This window comes from Mya arenaria, chromosome 17 (genome assembly GCF_026914265.1).
Source record: "Mya arenaria isolate MELC-2E11 chromosome 17, ASM2691426v1".
NCBI classification, from domain to species: Eukaryota; Metazoa; Mollusca; class Bivalvia; order Myida; family Myidae; genus Mya; species Mya arenaria.
In genome coordinates this window covers 989,912-1,015,325 of record NC_069138.1, presented here as the reverse complement: position 1 = coordinate 1,015,325, position 25,414 = coordinate 989,912, and the positions used below count along the sequence as shown (strand labels likewise).

The 25,414-nt window shown below is 37.1% G+C and overlaps 1 protein-coding gene across 3 annotated transcripts; it reads right to left on the bottom strand.

The window, feature by feature from the left end:
- Positions 1-1,012: 1,012 nt before the first annotated feature.
- LOC128224035 (deleted in malignant brain tumors 1 protein-like) lies at positions 1,013-25,100 on the bottom strand. 3 transcript variants are annotated; one of them, XM_052933644.1, is made up of 26 exons: positions 24,842-25,100; positions 19,998-20,148; positions 19,397-19,575; positions 18,998-19,148; positions 18,383-18,561; positions 17,989-18,139; positions 17,380-17,558; positions 16,986-17,136; positions 16,378-16,556; positions 15,984-16,134; positions 15,375-15,553; positions 14,981-15,131; positions 14,372-14,550; positions 13,973-14,123; positions 13,364-13,542; positions 12,965-13,115; positions 12,355-12,533; positions 11,956-12,106; positions 11,346-11,524; positions 9,716-9,857; positions 9,043-9,197; positions 8,350-8,497; positions 7,845-8,038; positions 6,954-7,079; positions 3,941-3,986; positions 1,013-3,084 (listed from the first exon to the last, which is right to left on the bottom strand). In XM_052933644.1, exons 1-26 carry the CDS (start codon positions 24,900-24,902, stop codon positions 2,832-2,834), a joined length of 4,095 nt encoding a protein of 1,364 aa, XP_052789604.1. In that variant the 5' UTR covers positions 24,903-25,100; the 3' UTR covers positions 1,013-2,831. The 3 variants fall into 3 exon arrangements, with proteins under 3 accessions (XP_052789604.1, XP_052789605.1, XP_052789606.1); XM_052933645.1 differs by having other exon boundaries at positions 9,103-9,197; XM_052933646.1 differs by lacking the exons at positions 17,380-17,558; positions 17,989-18,139.
- Between the last annotated feature and the right edge of the window lie 314 nt (positions 25,101-25,414).

Genomic DNA, 25,414 nt, shown 5'->3' with positions numbered 1-25,414 from the left:
TGGACAACTTCACATGCTGGTTAACATTCGTGCAATAGCTCATGACATTAGCCGCCATACGGGACATAATTTGTAATCTCTAAAGGTTGTTTTAAGCTAAAGCAAGAGCCATAACTCTGCACTTATTGGCCAAAGCAACACACAAAACCCCAGGTACACAACGTCACATGCTGCTGAAGATTTCTGTATAGTTGTGTGACTCTGGTTCGTATGCTGATCTAGACATAAAATTGCATGCTCTATAGACTGGATTTAAGTAAGTCAAGGGCTATAACTCTGGTCTTTCTGGGCGAAGCAAAACACAAAGTCCCAGGTACACAACGTCACATGCTGCTGAGCATTCCTGTAAAGTTTCAAGACTCTGCCTAATAGAACTTTTCATACACACTGTCAACTGACGGACAGACTGACATACAAAAAGGTCTAAAGAAATATAACATCAATGAAAGACGAACATACATAGAGGTATTTCTTAAATGTTGCTTTAAGATTGAAGTTTTATTCACCAAATTATCTCAATAAGCAGTTATTTGTCAAATTGGGTGAGCGTGGGTTCATCAGTGTGTGAATAAGGGGAATTAGCCAAAGAAAGGTTCACATCAAGTGCGCTGGGATTGTCAGTGTGTGTACAATGGAAATAAGCAGCGAACGGTTCCCATCGGTTGCACTTAATTTGCCGGCATTCGTGTTGTCAGACAGAGAGCGGTTCTCGTCGACCCCAATGAGATTGTCAATGTGTGTGTAAGCGGAATAAGACAATGGCAATTAAATAGAGAACGATTCTCAGTTGAACATGCGAGACAACGATTAGTAGAATCAGACCATCCTCTGGGAATAAGTCCTGACTGGATGTAAGGCTCACAATAGTTTACTTTATGGAATATCGTGTGGAATAATTTAAACAGAATGTCCCCTTCCTGATCAATGAGTGATTTCTAGATATTTTAAGAACGGTTACAGAATAAGCACCAACCCAACCCACAACATTTAAGGTATTTTTATTACCATTTAATTCAGAAGAAATTATTTACAACTATGTTTATAATGCATCACAGGTTGGGTGTGCATGAAAATGTTACAAATGTATATGTTTTCTTTTATATATGTATATATTCAGCTAAAAATAGGTTACAACTTCATTTCATTATCTTAACGATGTATATACTATGCAATTAAACAAAGTTATCCGAGTAAAGGTAAGCATTATCACAAATTGTAATGTTATGGTGAAGTAAAACACAGCTATAGTTAGTAAGGCACCATATCATTGTGTTAATTGTATCATTAGCTTGTAGCATCCGCACATATACGTTTTATTCCATTATGTACGTAGACGAGTCAATACAATGTACGTATACGTGTCACTACATGATGTACGTAGACGAGTCAATACAATGAACGTGTAGGTGTCACTACATGATGTATGTAGACGAGTCAATACAATGTACGTATACGTGTGACTACATGATGTACGTAGACGAGTCAATACAATGTACGTATACTTGTCACTACATGATGTACGTAGACGAGTCAATACAATGTACGTATACGTGTCACTGCATGTTGTACGTAGACGAGTCAATACAATGTATGTGAACGTGTCACTACATGATGTACGAAGACGAGTCAATACAATGAACGTGTAGGTTTCACTTCATGATGTATGTAGACGAGTCAATACAATTTTCGTGTACGTGTCATTCCATGATGTACGTAACGAGTCAAAACAATGCACGTATACGTGTCACTACATGTTGTACGTAGACGAGTCAATACAATGTACATATACGTGTCACTACATGATGAACGTAGACGAGTCAATACAATGTACGCATACGTGTCACTGCATGTTGTACGTAGACGAGTCAATACAACGTACGTGTACGTGTCACTTCATGTTGAACGTAGACGAGTCAATACAATGTACATGTACGTGTCACTACATGATGTACGGAAACGAGTCAATGCAATGTACGTAGACGAATCAATACATGATGTACGTATACGTGTCACTGCATGTTGTACGTAGACGAGTCAATGCAATGTACGTATACGTGTCACTGCATGTTGTACGTAGACGAGTCAATACAATGAACGTATACGTGTCACTACATGATGTACAAAAACGTTTCAATACAACAATGCAGGGTATTATGTTAAGCTGTACATACTTCGCAAACTTATGTGGCCAGCATTGGTTGATTGGTTGTATTTCATCTCGACCATTTAGTTAAAGTTTTCGTGACAATTAAATGCAGAAGGATACAACTATGTTTGCTAACTTGCAAAGTTTGTTTCAGATGACCGCTCTTTGGTCATTGGCTTCTTAGTGAATGTTTACAAAATCTGCTATGAAATGTTTTATCCAGGTCTATATATAAACAAGTCCATAACGAAAGTGATACTGCGGACACAATTTCAACAATAAATACACAAACATGCAGAACATATGACACAAAAGATAAAACATTTGAGTTTCTGTGTTCATAAGTAAGCTATTAAAATCACTGGCCTAATAAGAATAGTTTCTGATGATATAGCCCTCTTCTAGTCATTTTTGCATGGAATGGTGGGGGGCATCGCCATCAAGAATGCATAAATTCTGCCTTCCTAATATTTGCTTTTATTTTTCACTACTCTTTGCATAAATGTTGTGTGTCACATCTAAGCTGTCCATTTTATTGCACTCTTATTGCATGTTCGAGTTGAACAGAATTTGTCTGCAGGCGTATTCCTGGTTCATCATTATCATCAATATTTATTTTTGCACCGTTTGCCAGTAGCCAAATCCATATAGTATACATACATTCTGCTTTCCTTATCTTTGCCAATTATTCACTGCCCTCTGCACCATCATGATTGTGGTTGGCAACAATTCTGATGTCCGAATCGTTCCTTTCCTCTCCATTTCCCTTTTTGTCTTGGTGTTGATCATGAAAGGTCTGCATAGGTATTTCAAGTGCATTATTTCTATCAATTGTCGCATTCGCTTCATCGGTATCTTTGCAATCATCTTTGGTAATAGAGACTGGCACAGCCGAATATCTTCCATATTGTGTTTCATTCTGCAAATTCGGTCGGTCACTGAAAGAAACAGATGATTTGGGTCTTATAAAATTGTTAAACACAAAGTTAACATTTTACACTGACCACTCCAATGAGGTAGTTCAAACAATTATTGACAGTGAAATGATATATGCGAAATCTTTTTTTATCTTTATCTCGGGCTAAGAACAAGACGGTTGTTAGTTAAACTAGTAATATAAGGCGCTACAACAGCCCTGCGTTGGGTTCCCGGTAGGTCATATAGTTACGTCGCATGCTTCTCGTCGAGTGCCGGTTTTTGCCTTTAAAGCTGCATTCTTACAGATTGACCGTTTTGACAACTTTTTTATTTAGAATGAGCTAAATTTTGCGTAAAGGTCTAGAAACTAGTAATATAAGACTTCTGACAAAAGATCAGATCGCAGTTGTACATATTTACTATCGAAAAAAGATGGTTTATGCCGAACAACTTTTTTTTCTTAAAACGTTAGTAACGCCTTCAGCCATAAAACTTCAATTTTCGAACGTATATGTTAAAAACTTTGCTACATTCACATGTATTTCAAACATCAATTTTGATTGAAAAATCTTTAACTACTAATTAAATAATTCATTTATTGAAAATATTAATTACTGTTTACAAGATTGTAACCGTGCATTTAATAGCAGAAAGCGCAAAAATATAAAGTGATTGGGAATGCTAAAAGATTTCTTTTAAATTAAACTCGGTAACCTTCATAAGAACCATTATTTTCGACATGTATTCATGTTGTTTTTTTAATATTAAAACAGTACAATTAATTGTGGTAAATCTTATTTGGGAGTAACAGTGCATCTTTAAAAACAATTCTGAATATAGCTTATTTATCCTAAAACAAGAGAAATTGTATCCTACCTTGAATTATTGGCATTTTGCTGTCGATGCGGAAAACACAGTGTACCTATTATATGAAAGTGAAAAGAAAATACTTTTTAATAACTAAAGTATGGTAATTGCAAGTGTAACTAAGTTTTTTCTTATTCGTGGAATCAAATTCAATATAAGGTATATCACAGTATTAAATAGTAAATTTAGAGCAAAACCTTTATAATCGTTCATGCAATCTTAGATAAACAAAGCAATAGTAAATAGTTTATACGATTTATTTTTAAAAAAGAGAATATTATTAAAATATTTAGAGTTTAATCAAGGAAGCATATGAAACGTTCTTATTCCATATGCGGCAGTATCGGTCACGGATGGTGAGAAAGATCGTTTAATATCTTTTATTATGGTTTTTCATGAAACATCCATTACATTCAAGTGGTGCAAGAACGCAGTTACGTATCCATTCATTTTGTATTATGACTTGAAAACGTCAGAATTATTTGGCAAGCAGAAAACACTGTTTATGATACTGACTATCCCTGACCGATACTTTCAAATATGATTTACACCAGTCGGTTGCAAAACACCAGCTCCCCAACAAAGACACGTGACATAAGGTTTAAACCTGTCCGCTTGCAATACACCGGTCAACCAACAAAGATACAAGACATAAGGTTTATACCTGTCCGCTTGCAATACACCGGTCAGCCAACAAGGACACATGACATAAGGTTTATACCTGTCCGCTTGCAATACACCGGTCAACCAACAAAGATACAAGACATATGGTTTATACCATTCCGCTTGCAATACACCGGTCAACCAACAAAGATACAAGACATAAGGTTTATACCTGTCCGCTTGCAATACACCGGTCAGCCAACAAGGACTTATGACATAAGGTTTATACCTGTCCGCTTGCAATACACCGGTCAACCAACAAGAAGACATGACATATGGTTTATACCTGTCCGCTTTCAATACACCAATCCACCGACAAGACGACATGACATATGGTTTATACCTGTCCGCTTGCAATACACCGGTCCACAACAAGAAGACATGACATATGGTTTGTACCTGTCCGCTTGCAATACACCGGTCCACCGACAAGAAGACATGACATATGGTTTATACCTGTCCGCTTGCAATACAACAGTCCACATACAAGACGACATGACATATGGTTTATAACTGTCCGCTTGCAATACACCAGTCCACCAACAAGACGACATGACATATGGTTTATACCTGTCCGCTTGCAATAAACCAGTCCACATACAAGACGACATGACATATGGTTTATATCTGTCTGCTTGCAATACACCGGTCCAAATACAAGACGACATGACATATGGTTTATACCTGTCCGCTTGCAATACACCGGTCCAGCACAAGAAGACATAACATATGGTTTATACCTGTCCGCTTGCAATACACCGGTCCACACTAAGAAGACATAACATATGGTTTATACCTGTCCGCTTGCAATACACCAGTCCACCGACAAGACGACACACAACAAGAAGACATAGCATATGGTTTATACCTGTCCGCTTGCAATACACCAGTCCACCGACAAGAAGACATGACATATGGCTTATACCTGTCCGCTTTCAATACTCCGGTCCACAACAAGAAGACATGACATATGGTTTATACCTGTCCACTTGCAATACACCGGTCCACAACAAGAAGACATAACATATGGTTTATACCTGTCCGCTTGCAATACACCAATCCACAACAAGAAGACATAACATAAGGTTTATACCTGTCCGCTTGCAATACACCGGTCAACAACAAGAAGACATAACATATGGTTTATACCTGTCCGCTTGCAATACACCGGTCCACAACAAGAAGACATAACATATGGTTTATACCTGTCCGCTTGCAATACACCAGTCCACCGACAAGACGACACACAACAAGAAGACATAGCATATGGTTTATACCTGTCCGCTTGCAATACACCAGTCCACCGACAAGAAGACATGACATATGGTTTATACCTGTCCGCTTGCAATACACCAATCCACTGACAAGACGACATGACATATGGTTTATACCTGTCCGCTTGCAATACACCGGTCCACAACAAGAAGACATGACATATGGTTTATACCTGTCCGCTTGCAATACACCGGTCCACCGACAAGAAGACATGGCATATGGTTTATACCTGTCCGCTTGCAATACACCGGTCCACCGACAAGAAGACATGACATATGGTTTATACCTGTCCGCTTGCAATACACCGGTCCACCGACAAGAAGACATGACATATGGTTTATACCTGTCCGCTTGCAATACACCGGTCCACCGACAAGACGACATGACATATGGTTTACACCTGTCCGCTTGCAATAAACCGGTCCACCGACAAGACGACATGACATATGGTTTATACCTGTCCGCTTGCAATACATCAGTCCACCGACAAGAAGACATGACATATGGTTTATACCTGTCCGCTTGCAATACACCGGTCCACCAACAAGACGACATGACATATGGTTTATACCTGTCCGCTTGCAATACACCGGTCCACCGACAAAACGACATGACATATGGTTTATACCTGTCCGCTTGCAATTCACCGGTCCACCGACAAGACGACATGACATATGGTTTATACCTGTCCACTTGCAATACACCGGTCCACCGACAAGAAAACATGACATATGGTTTATACCTGTCCGCTTGCAATACACCGGTCCACCGACAAGAAGACATGACATATGGTTTATACCTGTCCGCTTGCAATACACCGGTCCACCGACAAGAATACATGACATATGGTTTATACCTGTCCGCTTGCAGTACACCAGTCCATAGACAAGGAGACATGACATATGGTTTATACCTGTCCGCTTGCAATACACCAGTCCACCGACAAGACGACATGACATATTGTTTATACCTGTCTGCTTGCAATACACCAGTCCACCAACAAGACGACATGACATATGGTTTATACCTTTCCGCTTGCAATATACCAGTCCACCAACAAGACGACATGACATATGGTTTATACCTGTACGCTTGCAATACACCAGTCCACCAACAAGAAGACATAACACAATAAAGCAACTGATGGCCGTCGGAATAACAACTAGATAAATGTCCACACCCTCATTGATGATTGGCTCATCTGCAGGTACTATAATTATTAAGACATAGTTGAAGCACTGATTTTAATACGCAACAATATCGTTGCAAGACAGTAAAGGGGTTTATGACTGTTAAATTATTAAAAACATACTTAAAGGTAACACAAAAACTCTCAAGACACTTTTTCAAAATAGTCTTCGTCTGAATCTATTTTGTAGCTGCCCCAAAGAGCATATTATTATATCGAGAAAATGTAACTGTATATCGTTAAAATTCCAAAATGCTAAGATACTTTTTTTATAAAAAAGTAACGTAAATTTTCCAAAAGTTGGAAATATGACAGAGATCTGTTAACATTGGAAATTCAAATGAAGCATAGAAATGCTTTATTTAACAGACATCGGACATGTAGCAGTATTTTATAAATAAAAGACATTACGAAACTTGACGTGTACGGGAACGTGTACGTGTGATCTTATTTTATTATCATACCTCATCCAGTTCAGGTATGGGTATATTAAACAAGTTTAGAATTAAAGGAAATTGACCGAAAGCACAAAGAAAGGAATTCAGGCAAGTATCAGCAAGCCTACAGATACGAGCTCAAAGTGAAATTTCGCTTTTATGTTAAGCTGCAAAATTTACATCTGTGTGTAACTACACGTAGAAGTGAACGTACACGTAGTATTTTACGGCCTAACTTTAAATTGCTTTAATTCTTTGAAAAACAACAACAGTTGTCGACCTTTTAAAGGGTTTCCGTCAAAAAAATTCATCAGTAACCCAACTATCTGACGATAACATGTGAACAAACCTTTCGAACATGCAATAGTCACTCTGTTGCCAACACATTCATCAAATTCACCAGGTCCATAAGAATAATATGCCATAGGGATAATTTCACAATCCCGTAATAATATGTCACCTTGGTTGCAAATCAATGACCCGATGTTATTTTCATTGTTCACTTGGTTTGATTCTAGATTATGCTTATACCATTTTGCTTTGCTGAAAATAAACAAATTGTCCTATTCTATAAAGCAAAACTTGGCAAGATGTATATACGAGAAAAATGCAATCCAGTCCTAATCAAGTCTATAAATTTTCGGACAAGCTACAATCAATATCGCTCCGAAATGAACAACACTCGGCATTCGCCGTCGATGATGACATTATTTATTACAACCTCTTTGTCTAACTTTAAAAGATAAAAACAATACTTAAACCACTTAATTTTATTTGTAATATATAAAACTATAATTTTCGTACACGGATAACACAACTAGCCAAAGTACAACGAGGTTAGTTAAACATTTTACCTGAATCCAAGATCTCGGCATATAAGATCAGCAGTGTAATTGGTAAAGCCAACCTCACAAACTGTCCGCCAATTGTTGTTAACAAATACTTCCATAAGACCGGTGTCACCGGACACACCATCTAGTCGGACATCCGTTATTTCATAGTCTTGAATGACAATACAGTTTAACAAGATCAATGAAAAATTATTTCAATACAATTAACGTCGAAAATATCATAGTTCAACAATAATTTAAACTATATATACAAACTTGCTACACTTATACTTCTATGTCTCTGACAGCAAGTTTTCTAGGTTACATTTGAATGTTTTCAAAGGCAGAGGTAAAACAGTTTTGCAACGGTGCAGACATCGCCGCCGAGAGCACCAAGGTTGTCACTATACACCGAACTTATAGCATCAATCAACAGCCACGCTACACAAGACTGAGTTATCCTAAAATGTATGTTAGCACTTTCATTTAACTAAGTCTTAAACAAAATTCAGTAATGCAGAGAGCATATTATTTCCATTTATTTTGTTGTTTGTTCTGTAAAACCAACAACGGGGTTTGTTCTTTGGCGTCTATGGTTTGGGTCATATTGTTTGAAATTCAAATTAATGCGTTATATGTAAAAACAACATCTAAACTTGAAAAAAATAGATATGTTCTTAACATAAACAGCTACCAATGATATATAATAATTCCTACCTGAACAAGAAAGGCCCAATGTTCCATATTCTTCGTCATTATTTTCTCTTGTCCACTTACATTGTGATATATCTGTCTCCGATCCGTTACAGTCTATTGAAAAATATTCTGCACCTGGGAGCAGGTTCTCTTGCCCAAAATATGATCCTACATACCTAAAAATCGTTATAACCGCTTGCAATGTTTATAAGGGTACCATATTCCGTACTATAACCTATATAGAATTTTCAAATTTGTTATTGTCGAGTGAAATATTCTGGAGTAGGTTCCCTTGCCCAATATATGATCCTAGATACCTATAAATTGTTAGAACAGCTTGCAATGTTTATTAATTTACCATATACCGTTATATAATACTGTACATGAATGTGTTCCGTTTATGTACATATTAAGTAGATCGGTCCGTGTATTAGTGTATTTTAATAAAACATCCAGTTTAATAATGTCAGCGGACCATATCATATTTTTTAACTTCGTTGGCTGACTAGCCGGTCCTTATAAAATTCAATTTGGTGGTGTGTTATATTTCTTAACTAAAACATATGTAGGATTTTCAATGGAGTAATTGACACATAATTGAATTGCATACAACTTTATCGCTTTATACTTAATTTGAAATAAGATTCGCTGATAAATTCTCAGTCAAAACGGGATATTTCAAAATTGCACAGACCCAAATCCAAGAAGTTCACAAATTGTTTTCGCCGTCACTTTTGATGTACGATTTGTAATGCTCAGCCATTCATTGCCATCCAAAAACTGGAATTGTCCTTCGTATGCAACTCCATCGAACGGAACCAGTCGTATAGGCCGACCTGCCAATTAGAAAAGATTGACAACAGGTCGCAATATGGACAAGATAAACTGAGCATGTATTACTAAAACATTGTTTAAACATTTACAAAAGATACCTGCGATTCAACTATTTCAAACGATTAGCATCTTTTCTGTATATATATGTAAAATATATGTTATTAAATAAATGTTGACTTACTTTTTATTAGCCGCATATTACTTTCTTTTCACGTTAAATATGTATTGCTGTTTGAATAACATGTTTTGTGTTTTACTGTTGCTTTCATTTAAAGTTCTCTTAATGTATTGTACTAGTTTTAAATCATCAATATATTTTATCTTAAAACATCTATGTATATAGTATTTTTCATAATGAAGCCTATAATCTTATTGAAACCTTTGTATTAATATGTATAATATGTGATAAAATGATCTTGAATCTTTACAGGTCTTTTGTTCGTTTATTATTGGATGATCTGTTATGTAGGAAAAATAGCTATCAGCTAGTGCTATTAATGTTTATCATAACAGCCTTTAAATCAAGACTATCTTATCTTATCGTATACATTGCATAATCACAACACTTAACAATAACATTTGCAATGACGGTGTCCTATGTAGTTGTTAATGTTTTAGATATTTATTTTTTTGCATTATCTGTTTGTGTAGTTTTTCATATGAAAGATATTTAATGATTGAGTAGTTTAAGAGATATTGAATGATTGAGTAGTTTAATAGATATTTAATGATTGAGTAGATTAAGATGTATTGAATGATTGAGTAGTTAAAGAGATATTTAATGACTGAGCAGTTTAATAGATATTTAATGATTGAGTAGTTTAAGCCATATTTAATGATTGGGCAGTTTAAGAGATATGTAATGGCTGAGTAGTTTAAACGATATTAAATGATTAAGTAGTTTAAGAGATGTTTAGTAATCGAGTAGTCTAAGAGATAATAAGTAATCGAGTAGTTTAAGAGATATTTAGTTTAAGAGATATTTAATGACTTCCTTCATCGATCTCACCTGCATTGTAACGCAATTAAACGTAATTTAACCAAGTTCTACATTCGTTTCATTAAGATCAGAGGTATTGGGTTCCTCGAAATGAATGCAAATGAAAAAAAGATATGCTTTAATAAAAGAAAACGCAATAGGAGAGTAAATATAAGGCGGTTACGATTTATCCAAAACCGTAATACTGAAGACTGAAACATATATATTATTATAGCTTAGAATAAGGCCGGCAGCTGAAATTGATAGTCTATTTTAAAGTACTCCGCAACACCATATGACTTTGGTACCTTTAAAGACTGTGGCTACCAGGCGTCGTCATGGCCCGTTGAACCATTTTTAGACGATTGTTTTAATAAATTCTGTATTTAATAAGCAATGATATAACATCCAATATATGATGAGATTCATAAGTTTGAAATTACTGCGATATCTGCCGGAACATTCTATTGTAAAGAAGACCAATTTTATGTCAAAAGCAGACAACACATACTAGAGGAGCAGATAACACCCACATCATCGTCATGGTTACAGTTATGTGAGCCCCATGGCATACGATGAGAACAATCAGCGATGCTCTGCTCAGATCCTGTACACCGAACATCGTCAAGCCATATCTGGGCTGGCGCATTTGGGTAGCTTGCGAGATTTGTATAAGCCCGAGCGCCAGCTCTGGAAGAAACAGAAAATTTGATGGATGACTTAATTGAACAGTTCTAACATGCAGTCGCATACATTAAACATTCTGGAATCACATCATCTGCCTCCCTTTTTCAAAGAAAATCCAGATAAGAATCTAAAAGTTATCTTACTCCAGCCAAACATTTTGAAATAAACAAAATCACTCAGGATTCAACGCCAACGCTTGCTTCTCTAAAAAAAGCGGCATCACTCACTACCTATTTGAACCAGAGTTATGGACTTTACCACACATGTCTGTATTTCATATGGCAACATGTGTACCAAGTTTGACATGAATAACTTCAACGGTTTTTTGAGTAACCGAAAAGGTTCAGGGTTTTGCAGGACAATGCCGAAGACGTAAAGGCTTTCACAATACTTCACCGTTTTGTCTAGCAAATATTATAACAATAAATACGAACGATTGTAATTTCAGCATCCTGCACACAACGACAGCATTTTTGTCGGAAAAGCTTTGGCCACAGACTGTTCCCCATTTCTCGTTGATCAAAATCTCGACACGTCCACTGTACTGGCTTGTGCCACCAACTAGTCTTATATTAATGGCGGCAGCTGAAATTGATAGTACATTTGTTATGGATTCTACAATACCATAGGACTCTGGTACCTTAACAGACTGTTCTACCAGGCGACGCCATGGCTTTTTGAATCAAATTTAGGCGACTGTTTTAATACATTCCGTATTGAATGAACAATAATATAATATCCAATGTATGATGAGATTCACAAGTGTGCAATAATTGCCGGAAATTTCAATTGTAAAGCAGACCAAATGTCTGTCGGAAGCAGACAACACATACTTGAGGAGCAGACAACACCCACATCATCGTCATGGTTACAGTTATGTGAGCCCCATGGCATGCGATGAGAACAATCAGCGATGCTCTGCTCAGATCCTGCACAACGAACAGCGTCAAGCCATATCTGGGCTGGCGGAGTTGGGTAGCTTGTATGATTTGCAATAACCCGAGCGCCAGCTCTTCAAGGATCATAATATTTGATATATGGGTTATCTGAACAGTTCTTACATACAATCAGTCGCATACAGGAATCATATTGGAAACATTTCATGTGCCTAACTATTTACAAAACTCCAGACACGAATCTAATGGTTAATTCTCTCAATCAAAACATTTGAAAAAAACAGCACTGCAAATTCAATGCCAACGCTTGTTTCTTTCAAAGAAGCGGCATCACTCAATAGTTATTTAAGCCAAAGTTTTGGACTTTGCCATACACGTTTGTATTTTTTATCCCACAAAATATGAACCAAGTTTCACGTGAACAACTTGAACTGTTTTTAAGTAACCGACAATATTAAGGTTTTTTACGCGACAATGCCGAAAACGTAAAGGCTTTCACAATACTTAACCGTTTTGTACAGCAAATATTATGACAATAAACACTTACGATGGAAATTTCAGCATCCTGCACACAACGACAGCATTTTTGTCGGAAAAGAATTGGCCACAGACTGTACCCCATTTCCCGTTGATTAAAATCTCGACACGTCCACTGTACTGGCTTGTGCCACCAACCAGTCTTATATTAATGGCGGCAGCTGAAATTGATAGTACATTTGTTATGGATTCTACAATACCATAGGACTCTGGTACCTTAACAGACTGTTCTACCAGGCGACGCCATGGCTTTTTGAATCTAATTTAGGCGACTGTTTTAATACATTCCGTATTGAATGAACAATAATATAATATCCAATGTATGATGAGATTCACAAGTATGCAATAATTGCCGGAAATTTCAATTGTAAAGCAGACCAAATGTCTGTCGGAAGCAGACAACACATACTTGAGGAGCAGACAACACCCACATCATCGTCATGGTTACAGTTATGTGAGCCCCATGGCATGCGATGAGAACAATCAGCGATGCTCTGCTCAGATCCTGCACAACGAACAGCATCAAGCCATATCTGGGCTGGCGGAGTTGGGTAGCTTGTATGATTTGCAATAACCCGAGCGCCAGCTCTTCAAGGATCATAATATTTGATATATGGGTTATCTGAACAGTTCTTACATACAATCAGTCGCATACAGGAATCATATTGGAAACATTTCATGTGCCTAACTATTTACAAAACTCCAGACACGAATCTAATGGTTAATTCTCTCAATCAAAACATTTGAAAAAAACAGCACTGCAAATTTAATGCCAACGCTTGTTTCTTTCAAAGAAGCGGCATCACTCAATAGTTATTTAAGCCAAAGTTTTGGACTTTGCCATACACGTTTGTATTTTTTATCCCACAAAATATGAACCAAGTTTCACGTGAACAACTTGAACTGTTTTTAAGTAACCGACAATATTAAGGTTTTTGCGCGACAATGCCGAAAACGTAAAGGCTTTCACAATACTTCACCGTTTTGTACAGCAAATATTATGACAATCAACACTTACGATGGAAATTTCAGCATCCTGCACACAACGACAGCATTTTTGTCGGAAAAGATTTGGCCACAGACTGTACCCCATTTCTCGTTGATTAAAATCTCGACACGTCCACTGTACTGGCTTGTGCCACCAACCAGTCGTATATTAATGGCGGCAGCTGAAATTGATAGTACATTTGTTATGGATTCTACAATACCATAGGACTCTGGTACCTTAACAGACTGTTCTACCAGGCGACGCCATGGCTTTTTGAATCAAATTTAGGCGACTGTTTTAATACATTCCGTATTGAATGAACAATAATATAATATCCAATGTATGATGAGATTCACAAGTGTGCAATAATTGCCGGAAATTTCAATTGTAAAGCAGACCAAATGTCTGTCGGAAGCAGACAACACATACTTGAGGAGCAGACAACACCCACATCATCGTCATGGTTACAGTTATGTGAGCCCCATGGCATGCGATGAGAACAATCAGCGATGCTCTGCTCAGATCCTGCACAACGAACAGCATCAAGCCATATCTGGGCTGGCGGAGTTGGGTAGCTTGTATGATTTGCAATAACCCGAGCGCCAGCTCTTCAAGGATCATAATATTTGATATATGGGTTATCTGAACAGTTCTTACATACAATCAGTCGCATACAGGAATCATATTGGAAACATTTCATGTGCCTAACTATTTACAAAACTCCAGACACGAATCTAATGGTTAATTCTCTCAATCAAAACATTTGAAAAAAACAGCACTGCAAATTCAATGCCAACGCTTGTTTCTTTCAAAGAAGCGGCATCACTCAATAGTTATTTAAGCCAAAGTTTTGGACTTTGCCATACACGTTTGTATTTTTTATCCCACAAAATATGAACCAAGTTTCACGTGAACAACTTGAACTGTTTTTAAGTAACCGACAATATTAAGGTTTTTGCGCGACAATGCCGAAAACGTAAAGGCTTTCACAATACTTCACCGTTTTGTACAGCAAATATTATGACAATAAACACTTACGATGGAAATTTCAGCATCCTGCACACAACGACAGCATTTTTGTCGGAAAAGCTTTGGCCACAGACTGTACCCCATTTCTCGTTGATTAAAATCTCGACACGTCCACTGTACTGGCTTGTGCCACCAACTAGTCGTATATTAATGGCGGCAGCTGAAATTGATAGTACATTTGTTATGGATTCTACAATACCATAGGACTCTGGTACCTTAACAGACTGTTCTACCAGGCGTCGCCATGGCTCTTTGAATGAAATTGAGGCGACTGTTTTAATAAATTCTGTATTGAATGAGCAATAATATAATATCCAATGTAAGATTCACAAGTGTGCAATAATTGCCGGAACTTTCAAATGTAAAGCAGACCAAATGTCTATCAAAAGCAGACAACACATACTTGAGGAGCAGACAACAACCACATCATCGTCATGGTTACAGTTATGTGAGCCCCATGGCATGCGATGAGAACAATCAGCGATGCTCTGCTCAGATCCTGAACAACGAACAGCGTCAAGCCATATCTGCGCTGGCGGAGTTGGGTAGCTTGTATGATTTGCAATAACCCGAGCGCCAGCTCTTCAAGGATCAGAATATTTGATATATGGGTTATCTGAACAGTTCTTACATACAATCAGTCGCATACAGGAATCAATTTGGAAACATTTCATGTGCCTAACTATTTACAAAACTCCAGACACGAATCTAATGGATAATTCTCTCAATCAAAACATTTTTAAAAAAACAGCATTGCAAATTTAATGCCAACGCTTGATTCTTTCAAAGAAGCGGCATCACTCAAAAGTTATTTAAGCCAGAGTTTTGGACTTTGCCATAAAAGTTTGTATTTTTATCCCACAAAATATGAACCAAGTTTCACGTGAACAACTTGAACTGTTTTTAAGTAACCGACACGATTAAGGTTTTTGCGCGACAATGCCGAAAACGTAAAGGCTTTCACAATACTTCACCGTTTTGTACAGCAAATATTATGACAATAAACACTTACGATGGAAAATTCAGCATCCTGCACACAACGACAGCATTTTTGTCGGAAAAGCTTTGGCCACAGACTGTACCCCATTTCTCGTTGATTAAAATCTCGACACGTCCACTGTACTGGCTTGTGCCACCAACTAGTCTTATATTAATGGCGGCAGCTGAAATTGATAGTACATTTGTTATGGATTCTACAATACCATAGGACTCTGGTACCTTAACAGACTGTTCTACCAGGCGTCGCCATGGCTTTTTGAATGAAATTGAGGCGACTGTGTTAATAAATTCCGTATTGAATGTGCAATAATATAATATCCAATGTAAGATTCACAAGTGTGCAATAATTGCCGGAACTTTCAATTGTAAAGCAGACCAAATGTCTGTCGGAAGCAGACAACACATACTTGAGGAGCAGACAACACCCACATCATCGTCATGGTTACAGTTATGTGAGCCCCATGGCATGCCATGAGAACAATCAGCGATGCTCTGCTCAGATCCTGCACAACGAACAGCGTCAAGCCATATCTGGGCTGGCGGAGTTGGGTAGCTTGTATGATTTGCAATAACCCGAGCGCCAGCTCTACAAGGATCATAATATTTGATATATGGGTTATCTGAACAGTTCTTACATACAATCAGTCGCATACAGGAATCATATTGGAAACATTTCATGTGCCTAACTATTTACAAAACTCCAGACACGAATCTAATGGTTAATTCTCTCAATCAAAACATTTGAAAAAAACAGCACTGCAAATTCAATGCCACGCTTGTTTCTTTCAAAGAAGCGGCATCACTCAATAGTTATTTAAGCCAAAGTTTTGGACTTTGCCATACACGTTTGTATTTTTTATCCCACAAAATATGAACCAAGTTTCACGTGAACAACTTAAACTGTTTTTAAGTAACCGACAATATTAAGGTTTTTGCACGACAATGCCGAAAACGTAAAGGCTTTCACAATATTTCACCGTTTTGTACAGCAAATATTATGACAATAAACACTTACGATGGAAATTTCAGCATCCTGCACACAACGACAGCATTTTTGTCGGAAAAGCTTTGGCCACAGACTGTACCCCATTTCTCGTTGATTAAAATCTCGACACGTCCACTGTACTGGCTTGTGCCACCAACCAGTCTTATATTAATGGCGGCAGCTGAAATTGATAGTACATTTGTTATGGATTCTACATTACCATAGGACTCTGGTACCTTAACAAACTGTTCAACCAGGCGTCGCCATGGCTGTTTGAATGAAATTGAGGCGACTGTTTTAATAAATTCTGTATTGAATGAGCAATAATATAATATCCAATGTAAGATTCACAAGTGTGCAATAATTGCCGGAACTTTCAATTGTAAAGCAGACCAAATGTCTATCAAAAGCAGACAACACATACTTGAGGAGCAGACAACAACCACATCATCGTCATGGTTACAGTTATGTGAGCCCCATGGCATGCGATGAGAGCAATCAGCGATGCTCTGCTCAGATCCTGAACAACGAACAGCGTCAAGCCATATCTGCGCTGGCGGAGTTGGGTAGCTTGTATGATTTGCAATAACCCGAGCGCCAGCTCTTCAAGGATCATAATATTTGATATATGGGTTATCTGAACAGTTCTTACATACTATCAGTCGCATACAGGAATCAATTTGGAAACATTTGATGTGCCTAACTATTTACAAAACTCCAGACACGAATCTAATGGATAATTCTCTCAATTAAAACATTTTTAAAAAAACAGCATTGCAAATTTAATGCCAACGCTTGATTCTTTCAAAGAAGCGGCATCACTCAATAGTTATTTAAGCCAGAGTTTTGGACTTTGCCATAAAAGTTTGTATTTTTATCCCACAAAATATGAACCAAGTTTCACGTGAACAACTTGAACTGTTTTTAAGTAACCGACACGATTAAGGTTTTTGCGCGACAATGCCGAAAACGTAAAGGCTTTCACAATACTTCACCGTTTTGTACAGCAAATATTATGACAATAAACACTTACGATGGAAAATTCAGCATCCTGCACACAACGACAGCATTTTTGTCGGAAAAGCTTCGGCCACAGACTGTACCCCATTTCTCATTGATTAAAATCTCGACACGTCCACTGTACTGGCTTGATCCACCAACTAGTCTTATGTTAATGGCGGCAGCTGAAATTGATAGTACATTTGCTATGGATTCTACAATACCATAGGACTCTGGTACCTTAACAGACTGTTCAACCAGGCGTCGCCATGGCTTTTTGAATGAAATTGAGGCGACTGTGTTAATAAATTCCGTATTGAATGTGCAATAATATAATATCCAATGTAAGATTCACAAGTGTGCAATAATTGCCGGAACTTTCAATTGTAAAGCAGACCAAATGTCTATCGGAAGCATACAACACATACTTGAGGAGCAGACAACACCCACATCATCGTCATGGTTACAGTTATGTGAGCCCCATGGCATGCGATGAGAACAATCAGCGATGCTCTGCTCAGATCCTGCACAACGAACATCGTCAAGCCATATCTGCGCTGGCGGAGTTGGGTAGCTTGTATGATTTGCAATAACCCGAGCGCCAGCTCTTCAAGGATCAGAATATTTGATATATGGGTTATCTGAACAGTTCTTACATACTATCAGTCGCATACAAGGAATCATTTTGGAAACATTTCATTAGCCTCACTATTTACAAAAATCTAGACACGAATCTAATGGTTAATTCTCTCAATCAAAACATTTTAAAACAAACAACAGCACTGCAAATTCAATGCCAACGCTTGATTCTTTCAAAGAAGCGGCATCACTTAATAGTTTTTTTAAGCCAGAGTTTTGGACTTTGCCATACACGTTTGTATTTTTTATCCCACAAAATATGAACCAAGTTTCACGTGAACAACTTGAACTGTTTTTAAGTAACCGACAAGATTAAGGTTTTTACGCGACAATGCCGAAAACGTAAAGGCTTTCACAATACTTCACCGTTTTGTACAGCAAATATTATGACAATAAACACTTACGATGGAAAATTCAGCATCCTGCACACAACGACAGCATTTTTGTCGGAAAAGCTTTGGCCACAGACTGTTCCCCATTTCTCGTTGATCAAAATCTCGACACGTCCACTGTACTGGCTTGAGCCACCAACTAGTCTTATGTTAATGGCGGCAGCTGAAATTGATAGTACATTTGTTATGGATTCTACAATATCATAGGACTCTGGTACCTTAACAAACTGTTCAACCAGTCGTCGCCATGGCTCGTTGAATCAAATTTAGGCGACTGTTTTAATACATTCCGTTTTGAATGAGGAATAATATCATATCCAATGTATGATGACATTCACAAGTGTGCAATAATTGCCGGAAATTTCAATTGTAAAGCAGACCAAATGTCTATCGGAAGCATACAACACATACTTGAGGAGCAGACAACACCCACATCATCGTCATGGTTACAGTTATGTGAGCCCCATGGCATGCGATGAGAACAATCAGCGATGCTCTGCTCAGATCCTGTACAACGAACATCGTCAATCCATATCTGGGCTGGCGGAGTTGGGTAGCTTGCATGATTTGCAATAACCCGAGCGCCAGCTCTGAAAGAATTAGAATATTTGATATATGAGTAATTTGAACAGTTCTTACAAGCAATCAGTCGCACACAGGAAACATTCTGGAAGCATTTCATGTGCCTCACTGTTTTAAAATCCAGATAAAACTCTAATAAATGTTTATCCTCAATCCAAATATTTAAAAAAAACACTGTGGATTCAATGCCAACGCTTGATTCTTTCAAAGAAGCGGCATCACTCAATAGTTATTTAAGCCAGAGTTTTGGACTTTGCCATACAAGTTTGTATTTTATCTGGCAACATGTGTACCAAGTTTTACATGAATGCCTTGAACGTATTTTAGTAACAGGCAAGGTTAAGGTTTTTGCCCGACAATGCCGAAGGCGTAAGGCTTTCACAATACATCACCGTTTTGTCTAGCAAATATTATGACAATAAACACTTACGATGGGAAGTTCAGCATCCTGCACACCACAACGGCATCTGTGTCGGAAAAGCTATCGCCACAGACTGTACCCCATTTATTGTCGAATAAAATCTCAACACGTCCACTGTACTGGCTTGAGCCACCAACCAGTCTTATATCAATTGCGGCAGCTGAAATTGAAAGAACATTTTTTGGGGGGTGCTCTGCACTATCACTGAACTCTGGTACCTCTACAAAGATGTATCGCACGGCTCTTTGTGAAATTCCCGACGTGTCGACTGCTTTGTCCGACAAGCAGCTGAACTTTACAGTCAGAAAGTAAAAATGAAAAAGACACAAAACATATCATGAATAAATAAATGAATATATGAATGAATAAATGCATGAATGAATGAATGAATGAATGAATGCATGAATGAATGAATGAATGCATGAATGAACGAGCGAGCGAGCGAACGAACGAAAGAACTAACGAACGAACGTACGAACGGACGGACGGAAGGACGGACGGACGAAATGAAGGATGGATGGATGGATGGATTGATTGATTGATTGATTGATTGATTGATTTATTGATTGATTGATTGATTGATTGATTATTGATTGATTGATTGATTGATTGATTGATTGATTGATTAGTTAGTTAGCTAGTTAGTAAGATAGTTAGTTAATAAGTTAGATAGTTATTTAGTAAGTTAGTTAGTAAGTTAGTTAGTTAGTCAGTTAGTTAGTTAGTCAGTTAGTTAGTTAGTTAGTTAGTTAGTTAGTTAGTTAGTTAGTTAGTTAGTTAGTTAGTTAGTTAGTTAGTTAGTTAGTTAGTTAGTTAGTTAGTTAGTTAGTTAGTTAGTTAGTTAGTTAGTGAGTTAGTAAGTCAGTCAGTCAGTCAGTCAGTCAGTCAGTCAGTCAGTTAATCAGTCAGTCAGTCAGTCAGTCAGTCAGTCAGTCAGTCAGTCAGTCAGTCAGTCAGTCAGTTAGTTAGTTAGTTAGTTAGTTAGTTTGTTAGTTTGTTAGTTAGTTTGTTAGTTACTTAGTTTATTTGTTTGTTTGTTTGTTTGTTTGTTTGTTTGTTTGTTTGTGAGTGAGTGAGTGAGTGAGTGAGTGAGTGAGTGAGTGAGTGAGTGAGTGAGTGAGTGAGTGAGTGAGTGAGTGAGTGAGTGAGTGAGTGAGTGAGTGAGTGAGTGAGTGAGTGAGTGAGTGAGTGAGTGAGTGAGTGAGTGAGTGAGTTAGTTAGTTAGTGTCGGTCTCAATTAAGCACTACGTGATACTCTTGTCTGTAATCAATGTGTACAACTATAGAGATGTAACGATACGCCAAAAAAATGTATCGCGATAAATATTGCGATTCGCTAGACCAGTATCATCATATATTGCGATTGTTTTATTTTTGCAATCTTCAAATAACGCAGATAGACTAATGTGTATATTCTATATTGAAGACTTTTCATTAACATGCGAGTTTTGTTTATTTATTTATCTGTTATCATGTTAAAGACAATTGTATTCCAGTTGCATGTTTATTTAACAGTATTTTACAGTATTATCATTACTTTGTTGGAAACGGAAGAACAATAACCCATATTTTCAAGATTACATGCAACTAATATTTACACTCCAAATAGGAATGTTATTTTAAACGGATTGAGGCACAATAGAAATACTTTAACCTGTTTATGATCAAATCAAGTCTTATTTTTAAACATTTTTCGGTTAGTTTGCATTATGTCTGCCATCCCTTATCGTAGGGGAAAACTATTAACTTTAAGCAAAGTTTAAAGCTTTAAAACAAATCTTCAATGGTGGGTAACTGCAGTGTTGTCAGTGTCGTTAACAGCGGAAATTGATGTCTGCTACGCTTGATAATTTCACCATTATGGGACAAGCAATTCGAACACCTCGGCCTAGTTTCCAACAGGAATCGTCTCATTCGGAGCTCCTCGGATATTTTTATCGAAAACAACCTCGGGTGTATATGGACAGTTAGCATACTCAAAAATCGCTTTAAGTCCGCTGCAAGTGGATCGCGTAGTGATTTAATATAGCAGTTGAACTTAACTCTTGGGAATCCTATTTATGTTTGCAATAATTCACTTAACTGGCAATCAGTTTAAACTTAGATCAATAAATAAAAGCTAAAACACTACACTTAATTAATGATATAATTCAAAAATTTACGAACTACTTTTACTGATGTGCCGGCATACATCTGAGGTTTGCCGAGGGGTTCCAAATGGAATTGTCTACCTCGAAGTTTGCCGGAGATGGTCGGGTTGTTACATTTACGGGACAAGCTGTTTAAAATGTATTATGAAAGTGTGTGTGTGTTATCATTAAGCATGTTAACGACTTGACGACAAATTATTTTATTTCTTTACAATTGTATTTTATTTTTGTCTTGTAATGAGTCAAATTGTGCATGAATATCGGAAAATCAGTGAAATAAGACTGCTGACAAAATATAAGATCGCAGTTTTTCAAATTTACGTTCGAAAATTTATATTTTATGGCTTAAAGCATTACTAAAGCTTCAAAAAAAAAAGAAATTTTAGGCCGTTTACCAAACAATTTTAGATCCCTTATATTGTGATTGATCATGTAAGACTGAATAGATGGCATTGATAGCAAAATCAACTGATTTTAAGACAACAACTATAATATGTCAAAACTGTCAATCTGTGAGAGAGAGCAGCTTTAAAGAAAATTTAGAAGTATGTAAAATGTTTATAGCTAAATCAGGCAATTGAACCGTCTTGTGACATATAATACTATAAGTATCTCTTCGCTGCGTGTCAACTTCGTTTATAAATTTATGTAATTTGTAAAAAGCAAATTATGCATGGGCATCCTGGTCTCGGTTTCATTTTCTCTGGTTTCATTACCTTTTATAGGAGCCTGGCACATGTTAAGACAGGTTTTACATAATAACTATACCCGAGTATATGGATGAACCATAAGTAAGTGACACCTAGTGATATAAGATACAATGAAGTATTATTTATAATATACATGCACAAGTAGTGTAATGACAAAATTGATATTTTGTTAGACAGCAAAACGGGATAACCCTTCAAGGCACGTTAAAATGATATTCGTTTTCAAACAGAAATAAAACATTTATATCATTACTTTACATTAGAATTTATTGAACATATATGTATGCATATTAAATTTTTGATGTAAAAGTGATATTTCAATTGTTTTATTAGTGTTTAAAATGAAACATACTACACCACTTCTATTGTATGCAAGCAAAAGCACGGATATACTATCTATAATTGTTTCCTCTTCTTTTTGGATATTTCCATGGCTTAGTCTAATCTCTACTACATGTTTACATTACAAAAGTGTTGCAGTGGATAATATTAATAATAATTATAATAATAATAATAATAGCAAAAATAATAATGATAATTTTTATTGATGATGATGATGATGGTGATGATGATGATGATGATGATGATGCCCCGCTTATTATCTGCATTACATACTGAATGCTCCTCGTATCATCTGCATTACATACTGAATGCCCCTTGTATCATCTGAATTACATACTGAATGACCCTTGTATCATCTGAATTACATACTGAATGACCCTCGTATCATTTTCATTACATACTGAATGCTCCTCGTATCATCTGCATTACATACTGAATGCCCCTTGTATCATCTGAATTACATACTGAATGACCCTTGTAATATCTGAATTACATACTGAATGACCCTTGTATCATTTTCATTAAATACTGAATGTCCCTCGTATCATCTGCAATACATACGGAATGACCCTCGTATCATCTGCATTACATACTGAATGTCCCTCGTATCATCTGCATTACATACGGAATGACCCTCGTATCATCTGCATTACATACTGAATGACCCTCGTATCATTTGCATTACATACTGAATGACCCTCGCATCATTTGCATTACATACTTAATGCCCCTCGTATCATCTGCATTACATACGGAATGACCCTCGTATCATCTACATTACATACTGAATGCCCCTTGTATCATCTGCATTACATATGGAATGACCCTCGTATCATCTGCATAACATACTTAATGCCCCTCGTATCATCTGCGTTACATACTGAATGACCCTCGTATCATCTGCAATACATACGGAATGACCCTCGTATCATCTGCATTACATACGGAATGACCCTCGTATCATCTGCATTACATACGGAATGTCACTCGTATCATCTGCATTACATACGGAATGTCCCTCGTATCATCTGCATTACATACGGAATGCCCCTCGTATTATCTGCATTACATACTGAATGACCCTCGTATCATCTGCATTACATACTGAATCCCCCTCGTATCATCTGCATTACATACTGAATGACCCTCGTATCATCTGCATTACATACGGAATGACCCTCGTATCATCTGCATTACAAACTGAATTTCCCTCGTATCATCTGCATTACACGCTGAATACACCTCGTATCATCTGCATTACATACTGAATGCCCCTCGTATCATCTGCATTACATACTGAACGTCCCTCGTATCATCTGCATTATATACTGAATGCCCCTCGTATCATCTGCATTACATACTGAATGCCCCTCGTATCATCTGCATTACATACTGAACGTCCCTCGTATCATCTGCATTATATACTGAATGCCCCTCGTATCATCTGCATTACATACTGAACGTCCCTCGTATCATCTGCATTACATACTTAATGCCCCTCGTATCATCTGCATTATATACTGAATGCCCCTCGCCATACGAATTCTTCAAACATCATCATAGCCTAGGTCAATTAGCCATTTTACTGTTTGCAAAACAATCATAGCAAAGCGTACTTGTCAACCACCTAATAAACGAATGATCCACTTACCAGAACACAGTTGGTAAACCGCCTGTAGAAGTCCTATAGAAAGGTAAATCAATGCCATCATTCTATGTAGCAGATATGACCAAAGAGTGTCACTTAAATATCGTTAACGTGATCACAAATATGGCAATTGAACAAATGTCTCAGTTTAACTATTATATAGCCTATAAAGATTGTGTGGCATCTTTTTACTAAACACTTGATTTCAATGTTTTGGTTAACACCTGAAATATGTTTAGGCAGAGCACAATCCAATTCAGTAGCAAAATATAACAAAATGCGGAGTGAAAACTATTCATTCCTTGAAATATGACACCATTTAATATTATACATAAATGTGGAGTTAAAGGCCCACAATGTGCGGTATTGAAGTTATCAAATAATGAATCATTTTCAAAATAATGCAATTCATGTCAAATCACGACAGTAAACAGATGTATCGGCATCACTTGACCCCGATTTAATGACAATTACAAAAGAAGCACAAAATGATTGTCCGTCCCGATAAAAATATACCCAACAATAATCAAAAGATCCATTGTTTAATTCAAACAGCAATATGAAAATCGACAATGA